The sequence below is a fragment of the Syngnathus floridae genome, chromosome 16 (assembly GCF_059516105.1).
Source record: "Syngnathus floridae isolate MCC-2025c chromosome 16, RoL_Sflo_1.0, whole genome shotgun sequence".
NCBI classification, from domain to species: Eukaryota; Metazoa; Chordata; class Actinopteri; order Syngnathiformes; family Syngnathidae; genus Syngnathus; species Syngnathus floridae.
Window position 1 is genome coordinate 1,031,512 of NC_142428.1, and position 14,194 is coordinate 1,045,705.

The 14,194-nt window shown below is 40.0% G+C and overlaps 1 protein-coding gene across 7 annotated transcripts in view; it reads right to left on the bottom strand.

Moving 5' to 3' along the window:
• The window catches only part of alk (ALK receptor tyrosine kinase), a 165,538-nt gene that overhangs the window by 50,426 nt on the left and 100,918 nt on the right, over positions 1-14,194 (bottom strand). For all 7 annotated transcript variants that reach the window (XM_088400680.1, XM_088400681.1, XM_088400678.1 and 4 more), the window contains one exon: positions 12,612-12,816. In XM_088400680.1, coding sequence (XP_088256806.1) covers positions 12,612-12,816 — 205 coding nt within the window. The remainder of the gene's footprint in view (positions 1-12,611; positions 12,817-14,194) is intronic.

A 14,194-nucleotide genomic window follows, 5' to 3' on the forward strand; every position in this document is an offset into this window, starting at 1 on the left:
TTTTTGTCACACTCTCACTCTGTCCCACCCACAACTGCAGATGGCACAAGGATAGAGCAAAGAAACCATGCGAAATCCCTGCTCATGTTAGGGAAGTGCCCAAGTGGATGTGCATCATGACTCTGCACCAGCTGGTTCACTCTGTCACTGTTCTCAGCCATCTTTGTCACGGAAGTGGTCCTAATTCGGGGTAATCTCCCACCTCACCGCGACTGCTCTTTATCCACGTAAACCCTTTTGAGACATTCATTTGGAGCATTTATTATTTGCAGCGTGCTTGTGCCACCTCCAGTTGCAAACGCCTGAAAAAGAAAGCCCAGAGTGGGTGAAGTGAAGAATATTACAGCATCGAAAGCCAATTGGCACTGAGTTATGAGCATGACTGCCACAAATTCATTTTGTTGTTGTCACACATTGCATTAAAAATGAATGAAAGGATAATCATCGCATAGGCCTTAACCTCAAAACAAGCTTTGGACAAGAAAATGACATCATTTGCTAGTTCTGCCAGGCAATGAGCAACAATACTTTCTTCATGGCACTCACAATAATCATGTGATTTTTACATGATGGTTTTGGGCTAGAATGAAAGAGGGCACTTTAGGCAGGCTTTAACTATTATATAGCCAATTGATTTAAACCTATATAGAGCTAAACAGATTATTCTGCAACAAAACTGCCAGGAGCTAATCGCACCAAATGAAAGCAAACTAGAGCAAATAAACAAATGCAAGCGTGCCCTCGCTGTGATGTAGGGGTTTTTTCCACACGGGCTGGAAAGATACAGACATACTAATCTGCAAGTCAGTTTCTTACTGGAGGTTTTGATGCTTTTCTTACTGATGTGGACTCAGTTCTCACGCCGCTTTTATATTAGCCTCAAACAGCCCCATAACGTAGCACTTCGCATGATTGGGCAAAACGTCACTTTTTTTGCCATAACATTTCACAAGTGGCCTGGCTCGACTATTGTTTCCGTAATTCCAAATATGAATTGCATGATGTGGTAGGATGTATGCAAGTATTGCACAGCTCATCAAATGCACACAACTTACACAGGCCAGGGTTTAAAGACAGAAATGCGCCCATGTACTACAGACTGACCGACACTTAGCCTGCACAGAAATGACTGCATATTTCCGTCGGAGATTTTAAACGGCCCCATATCTTGAGTCTGAGAACAAGTCTCAATCAGGTCAAATATTAGACTGCAGCAGGCCATGAATGCAAAGCTTTCATCAAAATTTGACACTGAAGATAAATGAGAAACATTCTGTGACAATTTAATAGAGGTCAAACTGAACACTCAATGAATACTGTGGACTCATTGAATGCAATGAATTCATTTCTAAACAAAATTAAGAAGTAAAAGCTAGGCTGAGACAGATGGACACAGATGACTGACGTTGAAGTATTCAACAACCGTGTACCAACCAAGGTTCTCCTTCCATCGCCAGCGTCATTCGTTTGAAAATTTATACTTAAGACGATGCTAATCATGCATTCAATGAATTCATTTCTGCAATGATTCAAAAGGTTTGATGTTGAATTAAAATATAACAGCAACAGCAACATCACCACTTGCTCAATATAATGATATCTGACAGCGATATCAAATATCCTGCCTTTGTAAAAGTAATAATGGTCAGCCTTAATTACCACTGTGATGGGAGCTTTCCATTTCAATGATGTTGAATGGTGGTGAGGAACTTTAATGCATCACCATCAGGCCATGGATTCTTCCCGTCCGCTCCACCATCACCGAGCGAGCGCTGACCACTGAGCTAAAAGCCCTAAGCTAAGCACTCTGTAGCAGGTTACGAGAAGTGAGCTTTTCAGTACTTTTGCACAGCTCAAGTTGGTACACTCCATCCATCCCGATACTCAGAAAAGAAGTGTTTTGTTGAGATGCAATCCAAATCTAAATGAATGGTTAGTTCTTTTTTTCTTTGACTACAAATATTAATAAGCAAATATTTACACCAAATGATGTGTTAAATGTGATCTAAAAGTGCCCCAAGTCTACTAGTATGAAAGTGATCATTTTCGGTGTTATATGAATTATTGTAAATTTGTACAAGCGAAACAATGTGAAAGACCATTTTGGATGATGTTGTCCTTATATTGACAAAAACCAGCAATTCAATGTAAAGCAGGCAAATCAACAGATACGGTACCTAATCCAAGTGAATGGGAAAAAGAGCAACAGCATTATTGATTCCTGTGCATTATTTCTTATATTTCTAGTATGCTCCAAACAAGGGTTATCTACTGCAGATAGCATCTCCCAGACCAGAGACATTTGCTGAAAGCAATAATAATTGGCTATCTACTGTACTTGAAGATTTTCGTTCTCTGTCAAAGTGAGTGAAGTGTCTTGCTGTGAAGGTTCCTGTCTCAGCACTAACCTCATAAGCCTCGGAATCATTACCCAGCAAGGTGGAAGCCAGAGGCCCTTGCCTCCTATAAAAGTGATTGACACCATGTCGCTCATAATTCAAGATAAGCTCAACTCCACCCAAGTTTATGCAACCAGGGACTTTCTCTAATGTTATCACAGGCGCCCCACAATGGGATCTTTTTTTTCACTTGCAAGATAAGCGTATGGATCTAAGTGACGAGCTCCCAACGCAAAACTTGTGTTTCCCTTACACTAAAGGCAGTCAACAAGGTAATAGGCACCCCTCACCCAGGCTGAACGTTGTCAAACATGTCAAAGACAGCCTTCCTTTGTTTTAAATGTTGGATTGTTACGGTTTGAACCAAGTGAGACATAATTCCACCGTCCAGCGCTGTGTGGCGTCATCATGTATGACAGAGGCAACGCAAAGACACAGCAATTCATCACTGTAGTTGATTTCCCGCTTAGCATTCACATTCTAATTAACGTTCATGATAATGGTTTCCTTCATTATAATGATGTCATCTATTATCCTTGCTGCGTTGCGTGTGCCACGGCAGACTCATTTTTGCCTCTTGGAGCCCACTGCCTGGGTTTTGGATTTGACTCTCTTCAAGTAAGCTGGGGTCTCTGAATTATTCAGAGACCCCAGCTCTTCAGCTGAAGTGTCTTCTAATGATAGTGTGATGATTGAAATGTCATTGCAATAGCAACAGACGGACGATTTCAGAGCCGGGAGCGCGCACGGAGAGACACCCAAAGCCCCCCTCGATACCGACAGGCTTACATCACCAGATGGTTTTTTGTGCTTTACATTTGTAGCCACAATAGTAATAGTAATAGTCAAAAGTGCAAACGACACTAGAAATGACTCTGTCCTATTTAGCGATGCATACATTATGAATGTTAGCTTTAAATTGTACCTCATCAAATTTAAAATCATAGCGTCATATTTTGAATAGAACAGAGTCCTCTGCAAGGAGAAAGACCAAAACATTGAGCCAATAATGATTGCCAAGAACAAAAGCCTATTCTAAATATCCTTAAGAGAATGCATGCAAGGAATGGACAGAAATCTTATCAAGATTATCAAAGAAAATATGAAATTCATTTTCTTTTGTTAGTTCATATTTAAAAAAAAATGTTCATTTTAATTTAATTTTAGTTGTTTCTCTGACCACCTTTAAAAGAAGGCTACCCATCAATTTCCACTCTTGATTTATGATTCCAGTATTATTGTCCCCTCTGTATATCGAAGCTGTAAGTCCAATTTAATACGGCCGCTGCACGTACTACACGGAGGCGCTCAACAAATTGCTAAACCCTTTGAGAAATTTACTATGACAAAGATGATATTCATGTGAGGGTAGAAGATCACAGGGATAGAAGGCCTTTTTTAATTACAACCTAGATTCAATTACTTTGTAAACCCTCACTTTCCAGTGCCACAGGAAATTGCTCAAATGGGATGATAGCGCATGTGATTAAAACATGTCGCATGGAAAAACTGCTGTCAAAGCGTTCAATTTCCAAAGAGAAGACCGATTCCATGTCGTGTCATTGTCAGTGCCACCAAAGGACAGTGAATTCTCTTTTGCAGGCCGACCTCTTTGTGATCTTTGGGGAGCGCTCTATTGAACATGACAAACTTTCAGTGCCGACTGAAATGGAGTGGAAAATGTTTCAAACTAAATTACACTTTAACCAAAACTGTCATCACTTGTCATCACTGTACATTTAGTCTCTCTCGGGTGGAGATAATGCAAACATTTAGATCTTCGTTTTGACTTGAGGGGCAAAGTTAAACGGCAAGTCAACCCCAAAATAGATTCTATGCAGCCCAAAAATGGGCTTCTGATTAAATGTTTTGTTTGTGGAATATGAATTAAAATCCATCCCTCTCAGGACGCGGCCATCTTGGCACTCGCTGTCTACTGAAAATAACATCACGCTTGCCAAGTCTCAAGTCACAATCAATCACAACTCAACTCCAGAAAAGTGTCCGCCCCGTGCGATGGCTCACTTTTGCTGCTTAGCTCATATGCCACCAACGCAATATTAATCCGAATCCCGTGTTTATTGAAACGATCTATCCTTTCTCTATAAGTTTGCAATCACAAGAGTGTTGCAATTCTACTTCGGTTTAAATATTGATAGCTTACAAGATGACTATAAAATTCACCTGTGAAAGCCATGCAACACCACAAGCACAGCACAGCACAGCACAGCGCAACTACAAGGTGCACTTGGAGTACTGAGTTTGCTGAAACACATAAATCATGAAATTTTTAACATTTGGAACTACATAAAAGGGGGTAGGGTGAAGCTAGAGCAGTGAGTACAAACATCGCAAAAGATAACCAGGAGAGACACAAACTTGTATTCATGCCCATTTTTTGTTGTTGTTACAGCTTCACTGAGCAAACTTTGAGATGTAAGCGAGCGGATACTTCATGAATAACCAACTTAGAGGCATTTGTGTATAATAAATGTATTCATGAAATCCGACATGTTCCTATGACAATCCCCATTAAACAGTTTGTGAAAATAATTTCATGAAATCAAATACTTTTTTGAAATAATATGTAAATAAATGAAATAATTAGGGCGCATTAGAGTGGCGGGCATTTTCAATGGCCTGACACCTGAAGTCAAACCATCCATGACTTTTTTGAGCCACCACAAATATTATTTTGACAACTCTTCTTATCTAGTGAGAAAGTGACTTTTTTTTTCTTTCCTTGTACCGAGGCAATATCGCAAAATGTGTGTTTGCCTCAACATTCCATTAGTGGAACTGGGCGAGTGTCGAAGGGCTTTTAAAGTGAGCAGCAAAATTGGAACTCGCAGTGAAAGTGACTCATATCTATACATTTATGGGACAGTGTCTCACTTTAATGTCGTACCATTAGATGATTGCGCATGACCTAGTTTACAAGTTGCCATTAAAAATGCACAGTGGAACCTCAAAGGTTCACAAAAATTCCGAAACAATTGTGAACTGGTCACCAATCACAGGCTGCTCAAAACAGATCCGGTCAAATTAAATAGCTTCATAGGAAATAAATCATGAAGCCGATCAAATGAATAAACGAATAAATCTATTTCCAGGGGTGTTGCATCTTTGAGCCTCTCGAACTCAGAAGCACTTGCCTGTCATGTATACCGAGATAGAGTGTAAAAATGGCCCTTTCGGGCAAAGCGGGATGCCGTGGAGTGGCCGTCGGTAATATGGTGTAAACTTTGGAGCTTGGAGCTGTTAACTCACTTTTATAGTCTGTGCCATTTCACACATTAAGGTCACACTTATTTCAGTGAACTGTAGCCTTGTCTCTCCTTTGAGACTGTACGTACATGTTATTTTTTTCTTTTTATGCGACTACGGCACTAAGGGAGCATTCGAACCTATTTAACGCCAGGGATGTGAAAATCATAAACAGTGTTCAGTCCTTGAGATCATTTATGACAAGGCTCCCTCTCTGCTACCATCGATAGTAGATTACATGTCAAATGCGCTGCTGTGAACAGATATTTTAGCCAATAAGCGTGGGCAAAGGGAAAGCACGGGCTTTTCTCCGGACTGATATTGCACAACAAAGGAATCAGGCTGACCTGAGATCTTATTGTTCAAAAGAGTGATGGCTGGCCATAAAGCTGCCTGCCACTGCTCGGGTGAAATGTTGCGACATAGGAGGCAAACCCCAATTACTTTGCTGGGGAATAAAATACCGAGAATGGAATCATCTCAAACATAACTGCAAAGAGAACCTGAAAAATATGGGCCATCTCCAGGAACTTGGTGACTTCGGGGTGATTTTTCTTTAGTGACATTAAGATCTGTACTAGCATTTTAAAAGCAATATTGTAGACAGAAATCATGTTATGAGTCTGGGCATGAGAGTAGAAGATCTTGACCAACGTGCCTTGGTTGTTAAATCTGATCAATTTTCCCATCAAAAGAACTGATTTGGGAAATGAGCGCTAGACTTGTGAATGAGGAAAAGTTCAGAAAAGGAGGACAACTTATCATTCCACAGAAAAATAAATACATCTTAAAAAGATCCTTAGTTTAGAGAGGTGGTTACATATTAGAGTATGCACTGAGACTGTTGAAAGTTCAAATGTGTTTCTGATGTGTTAAGATTTTTAAGAAGCTTTTCAGGACAAAGTTATAGCCCGGTTGTTTATTGGATATTTGTCCGAGGGAAAACAGCGGCGCAGACTCGACCATAAAATTGACTGACCACGCTGGAAGCCCAGTCGTGCCTAAATACAGAAATATTGTAAATACAGCAACGTTTTGGAAATGCAAGGCGATTTATTTAAAGGCAAACATCAATGGATGTCTCGCAAAAGATAGAAGGAATCTTTGGATGTGATTTTTATTTGTAAATAGACTTTAAAAGCCGCTTTGGAGTTATGCAAAATGTTACATTTGGGAACATGCCGTTAGAGAGTTGTTTTTGATCAGCAAAGACTACAAATGAACGGTGGGTGGATGACCAGACCGGTGCCTCATGAGAAGAAAGGCGGCAGGTGTGAATGAGGCTCCCACTCTCTGTGCAAAAAGTGACAAATGCAGCCGAATGAAGGTAAACACTGACAGAAAACAGCATTTACCGAAGGCATCATCATTAACGTCAGAGGCTAGAATGAGAGGAAAGCTACTGCTGAATGTAGTCAAATAAATACATACGTGTGACCTCCACAGCAACCAATGCAAAGTTAGCAATGATCAAAATCAAGGTGGTCTCACTAAAGACGTATCACTTTTAAAATGCTGCATTCAGAAAGAGTTTTTCCCCAGAAGGTTTCTTTCAAGAACGTGTCTTGGATCGCACCTCTGCCGTTGATTTTCATTCGATCCGACAAATGAAATAAAAGCAGCTGCGGCATGTATAGAAAAACACAGCGCAGCGCAGCGATGGCAACGGCTCTTCTAAAATTGCCGACAGGGTCTCGTTTGTCTCTTGTCTTTTGGTTATCAAGGAGAATCCGTGTAATACATTGTGCTATCAAAAGCATTGCCGCACTTTCATCTCCTGTAAAATGGGCCCCCGGGCTGACAGGTGAAGAAGGGTTAACCGCAACACAGGGTGATGTCTGTGATCGTTGGCAGGAGAGGTGCATATTGATGGAGGCTAGATTCAAGAGGGGCTTGCAGAAGAGCAGGGGGGATATTATGTGAGGTGGGGCAATTTCCTGGCCTAGCAAGTAGCATCAATGATGTAACAGGGGCAAAAGGCTGTCATCATGTAAGGTGTTGAGACATTTAGGGCTCAAGACTCACATCACAGCTTTTGAATGGATCGTTGTTGATGTATTTGTACGCTCTGATTGGCTGGTGACTAGTTGAGGCTGTAACCTGCCTCCAGGCCAAAGGCTCCCGCTCACTCCCAACTGTAACGAGGATGGATAAACGGTGGGGATCAATGAACTGATGTGTGCGTTCACCTTTTAAATTGCAGTGTAAAGCAATGTAAATGAGACCATTATTAGATTGGACATACATCTATAAAAAAAAAAAAAAAATTCTTGGGCATTGCCACTTGAGCAGTTTGACTTATTCCTGGAAAAAAAAAAGAATTCTTTCGTTTGGTGGATAATATCAACTAACTGCTGTGATACAGAGGTGGCTAGATTGAGGCGCTAAATTGAAATGAAATCATTGTAAAGACTTTCCAAGAGATCATTTTGAATCAAATGTGTGGTTTATTGAAATTTGACTCCCTCCAGTCAGTGGAAGTCTGCAAACTTAGCAATCATGCCCTGTTTTCTGTGTGCTTTGAGAGATGTTGAGAGACTCCTGAGAAAACTTGCCTTGTGTCAGAGGCTTTCCTGCTACTGTGTGATTTTCTCGACAAGTACATGAGTACTGTTTTTCATCACAGCCATACGGCTCCCCTCCAAAGCTCTTGAAATGTGCTGATCGCCTTTCACCAGAGACGTGACCTTCTTCTCATGATGATTTATTCTCTGATGCATTTGGTGAATTTCAAAATGTCAAGATACAGTCATCAAATTATTTCTGATTCATAGTTATCTCAAATGTAGAATGGTATTTTCAGTCTCTGCCATCACTGGTGAGTTAGTATCAGCAAGGGAACTTTGCGTACGGAACATCTGAAGAGTGCAAACGCCGTAAAGCCCCGTAGAGCGACATCCACAAATGTTACCAAGATATAATGAGCTTCTCTTGAATTGCCTAATGGATATGTGTTTGAGCATCAGGTTTCAAACACAAGGCACAAACATTCAGGGAGATTTGTCCATTTGATATTTTTATGATGTTATTCAAAGGCTGGCTATTTACGCAGCAAGATACATTTGAATGGTATTGGTGAACTTATTGTTAATCTTGACTGTTTAAACATTGCCTGTATGATCATACTTTAATCCTGGAACAGATTACTTCAATTTCTCTTATTTCTTTCAGGGGAAATTTGCTTGTAAATACATTTGAGATCTATTTGTAACTAATAAATGGCATGGACATCTCTCAATGAACATCTTGGATGCAAGCAAACAAAGTTTTTGTTGGTGGAATAAACATTTTCACAGCAGTATAGCATTTACAGCGCCAATTAAGAATCCATTTTTCAAAAATAATATGGCACGTCCAAATCACTCCACTCCTCTGTAGTATGTCCATGCATAACAAACATGGCTTGAGTCCCAGAAGATCCAAAGTGGTTTCCCAAAAGTACTGTCAGCTTCCATACAAACAGTCGGAATGCTTTTACTATTTAAATAATTCAGCTTTTGCCTCATCACTTTTACAATTACGCTCTACGACATCACCGCTGGTGCGTGCAGCAAAATATTTTTCAATTTCAGTTTTAATTAAGAGAAAACTAATAGCCAATTTGTATGAGGCGATTTAGCCCATCTCCAGCTGATGTTTGTTGTGTGATGAATTTGAGAACCGATAAGTGGAAATCCCGAAATGCACATTTTGCAGCTGCCAGAGAGGAGTGTGCAGCACAGGTGCCGCAGGCCATGTATTGGAGCTCTAATTGAGTCCTTGGAAATAATAAACATATGCATGAGTGCTGCTCAAGTAGAGACATGGAGAAGAGAAGCACTCATGAAGGTACCCTAACCACCATCTGTTCCTTTTCTCAATTTTGCCATAGGCTAAGAATATTAATGACATGGATCAATGGGAACGCCCCAAAGCACCCACACTGCAAGCAGAATGCCCACAAAACCAAAAGACAGCTTGGAATCGTTTTCTTAGCCTCCTATTAACAGGTACGAAATGTGCTTCTCTGCATGGTTAACACAATGCATGAATGCCCCGCTTGCCCAGCAAAGCTTCATTTTAAAGCCTCAACCATCCAGGGAGTCAAAGTTTTGGATAATCAACACCTCAACTCCTCGGGAGCAGCCAGCCAAAATCCGCTAATCATTCAAGCAAATAATAACAGTGACTTGAGGTGATTAGCCATCTGGAATGGGCCAAAGAAGCTTTGCTTCTGGCGCCCAGCAGCTATCCAAAAGAAAAAAAAAGGGCTTATCCGGATGACCAATGCGTCTCCCCGGCTGTCGTATGGACTGCAATGATCTTTGTAATTATGATTTTTACAGCCGTCAGGAGTGGAGACAACTCGGTGAGTCACTTCGTTTTTTCTCCTCTCCCCTTGACAATATTTAAAATGTGGATTTTGAGATTTAAGGTGACTGCTGTTGCACAGGGCATCTGTTTGCTGGCCGATGGCCAAAGCCAGTGTTTTTTTTTATTTATTTTTACTATTTTCCTCATTTGTGACTTTAGAGTACAGCTTCAATGTGCAGAGCAATTCTGAACGTCTTATAACTGAAGTGATAAATGCAAGTGTCATTTCTACCCTGTCACTCCCTAGCCTACTCCTGGCTTGCTGTCTTGTATTTGGAGGATTGATGCAGGATGGCGAGTTTTTGTCCACCTGGAAATTTATTGGCTCCCGTAGTATCCGAGCCATAAAAGAGACAAAACGCCAGCAGCCGCGACCAGCCTGTGAACTTTAACACCCGAGATTCACTGCACATGATCCTAGAAAGGTTCTGGCGCTGACCTCACCGCACGTCTAATTGTAGCCACTTTCACACAGGGAATGTGTGTGAGGCAGAGGCACAAAAGTAGAAAGGATTTATTCCCTGTCCATTTCAGAGTGACGCATTAAAGCTGCTTACTGCCAGGAAAGCATGCAATTCTACACAGACGACACCAGTCAATCCATTAACATCGAGCGGTGACATCAGCAGCACAAGTGTCCAAATGGCTTTTCAATTACGCTATTAATGATGTGAAAAACAAGAAAAAAATCTTAGCTTCAAGTATGAGTGAGTCATGGTTGAAAATGCATGTGGAGAGCGAGCGCATGGAGATTCAAGATGTGTGCATGTAATATAGGAACATGGTTATGACAAAATTGAGGCATGTTTTCATTTGAAAGTTACACTGAAAGTTCAACCAACACTTTTACGGGGAAAGAGTTTATGAACTCAGTTGACTTTCTGCAACAACTGCAAGGTGCTTGATGTGACCTGTCAGCAAAAGCTGTAAACTGGAGAAAGGATGAAGGTGTAAACAGGATGTAGACTCTGTAAGATGAGGATCACAAGAAATATTTCATTTCTGGATAGGCTAATAGTGCTTACGTGAGCCTCTAATGTTTTGCTCCCAGACAATTAGGGTGGATGACAAATCAGCAGACGTACTGCCCGAGTGCGCCACAATAGGGGAGAAGGAAATACGGAAAATAAACCTCGACAATGGCATTTTGCCGACTTACTTTCCAGTGGAAATGAAATGAAATGATTTACTGTCAATTCAAATTAGTTCGTGTGCCCCTGGTTAGTAAGGTTGCTACAACGTGCAGACTTTCGAGTCTCAACCCAATATTTGAATCTCAACTCTATTAAAAAGTAAGCAGTTTTTTGTCACTTTATGCCAATAAAGCAAGTGCTGACTAACTTAGCTTTTTTTTAAAAAAACAAAAACAAATAAAAAAAAAAAACATTGTCACTCTCCATTCACCACTGTATATAGTTCTTCTTACAGTAGATAATAATGGATGTAATGGAAAATGACAATTTTCCGATGTCCATTGAGCGCTAAACATAATCAATCAATCAATCTGTTTCCAAAACAAATATTCTTATCTGAAAATGACTATCCTCAAATGAGCAGTTTATATTCTAGTTTTGGGGACAAACACTGATGTAATAATGTGTGTAATGGCTCGGTTAAAAAGCCGCATACATTTGATTCCTTCTAATTTGTATGAATTGTTGTGTCATTTGTTTTAATGCAAATCAATGAAGTGAGTGATTAGAAAGTCACAATGCACAATAAAGTGTGATATGTTTTTTTTAAGCACATCTAAATTGTTCACAACAAAGGGCTTTCTGCCAAATTAAAATCCACATGGATGCCTTGTTTTCATCTTGGCAAACACAATTAAAATTAAAACACAAGTGCACAGGTTGACAATTAGTAAACTGATCACAGTTGGCTTCCTTTTTTTCTTATTATCTACCATCTTTTCTCAACAATGCAGCGCCTTACCACCCCCATCCTTGGAACAGGGTTGTTGTGAATTTGCCTCAAAAGAGCAGAGGCAGAAATGATGTGGGTGGATGACACATTTTGACTACAAATGAGTGCACACAAATGCACAATCTCATCTGTCACACATGTGAAAAAGCATGCTATCGCTGCGCTGCCTCAAGCTGTTTGTTTATACGGATATGTACGTACTTACTACATGTAAATAACATCGATTAAACAGAGATGAAAAGCACATCAATGGCTTCATCAGATTGCCAAACATGTCTAAAACAATCTGCCTTTACTCCCTGAAACCAAAGTCATTCAATTCCGATATATGTTGGGGATTGTACGTTGAGATGAATTCAAAAGACAATCATTTCTTTTTCATGGAGTGAACTATACAGTGCGTGCTTCTTGCTTATTCATTTAAAAGCCTGATCAAACAGTGATGTGTTATTGAAATAATTTTGAAGGAGAAAACGATGGAATTATCAGCATTCCCAATAGACAATGCAGATTTAGCAATAGAAATGAATCTTTTCTCAAACGTGACGATACAAAATATGTGCAGATTTAACGTTAGATGTGACGAAAGAATGAAGCATGGGACATCTTCATTATTCTTAGTCAAGTCAATATTTGAAATTTTGTCAACAAGAAACCAGTACTCACCCTGTCATAGGCGGTAACGTGTCAGTTGAGAAGAGAGCAAGTTGTGGCTTGTCCCGCTCAATGAGCCATATGGTATATTGGCCATTTTGCTTGGGGTTCAGGTACAGAGCCATGTCGATGCTGCAGGGAGTTGGGCCACTCCACAACCAAGGACTCAGCACCCAGGGCCCTCCAAAGTTGGAACCATTCACCCAAAGAAACTGACCTAAGAAGACCGAAAAGGGGATGAGCGCAAAACCAGAACGCACAACTTTGCTTCATTTACATAAACCATCATCAACATCATCATTTTCACTCGGCTAAAAATGGATTCATAGAGTTTACAAAAAATGGTAAGCATTTGCTCAATACGAATGAATGAATGAACATGCTTGATTGAAACAACGTCGGAGGGAAGGATCAACGAAAGCACTTGATGAAAATGTATGAAATCAAACAGCCAATAAGAGCCTTGGCAGGGAAAAAGTTAAAAAGGAGGTGCGGATGAAAAAAAAAAAAAAAAAAAAGAATCAAAGAAGTTTTTTTTTCTTGCATTGATATGAAGTCTCATTTCACTTTCAAACCTTTTGTGCTCATTCAGGCAGGAAGTGAGTGTGTGAGGTGGATCACAACGAGTTTTTAACTTGAAAAGAATATAAATGTTTAATACACCCTGCTCAAGAATCTATTGTTGATGAGTGGAAATTAAAATTGCAAAGCTAAATCTGACAGAATTAATACATTTCATTATTCCCGGGAGGCATTCGAGATAAAGATGCTGTGACAGTTTGGATTACTTTGCTCTTGCATTGAAAATAGTTTGCCGTGCTAAGAAAAACAAAAACAACAACTTGATATTCAAATAGTTTGTAACGCAGTTGATATTTCCTTTTTTTTAATTCCCATTACAGTTTGTTTACAGACCAGATAATAGTAAAAGCAGCTCGCTAAGGATCAGATTGTGTTAAAGTATACTTCTCAAAGTGGGTCACATGTCTCCTTGTGTATCTCCACACTTGTACTTAAAGCGTGTTTTCCCATTAGTGGTTGCAATATGCAATTCATAGGTTGTGCTGGACGGGAAAGGATATGAAAGATTCAAATGCTGGTTGTGGCTCAACTGAATCTTGCAAATGATATTTCCTATCATGATGTCACCGTGAGGTCATCAAGTTTTTTATAACCGGTACTCGTATTCATATTATTCAATCTCTGTCCTATTTTTCTCGTCTTATTTATATTAGTGCAGTCACAAGACATCACAGCTGCTGTACACTGTAGTTTATTTTTTTTCATTTCAAATCTATCCTTTCCCCTCCTACTTATTCCCTGTATGCCACTGTGCTTTATTAGTCTCAGCGGCCCTTTTCCCACATTAACACAGATCCTTGGACAAAAGATCTATTTGGCTACGATTGTCCAAGTGCTGTGTGGAGAGCCCATTTTTGCTGCTTAGCCAGCACAGATTTGATGTAAAAGCTTTGAACTCAGCCTGGAAGGGATTTTGGCCTGAACTAAACGATATTATTACCACCAACAAATGGCATATTGAAATAGTTTCCAGGAACAGGTTATGTTGTAGCGGGAAATGAAGAAATCCATTG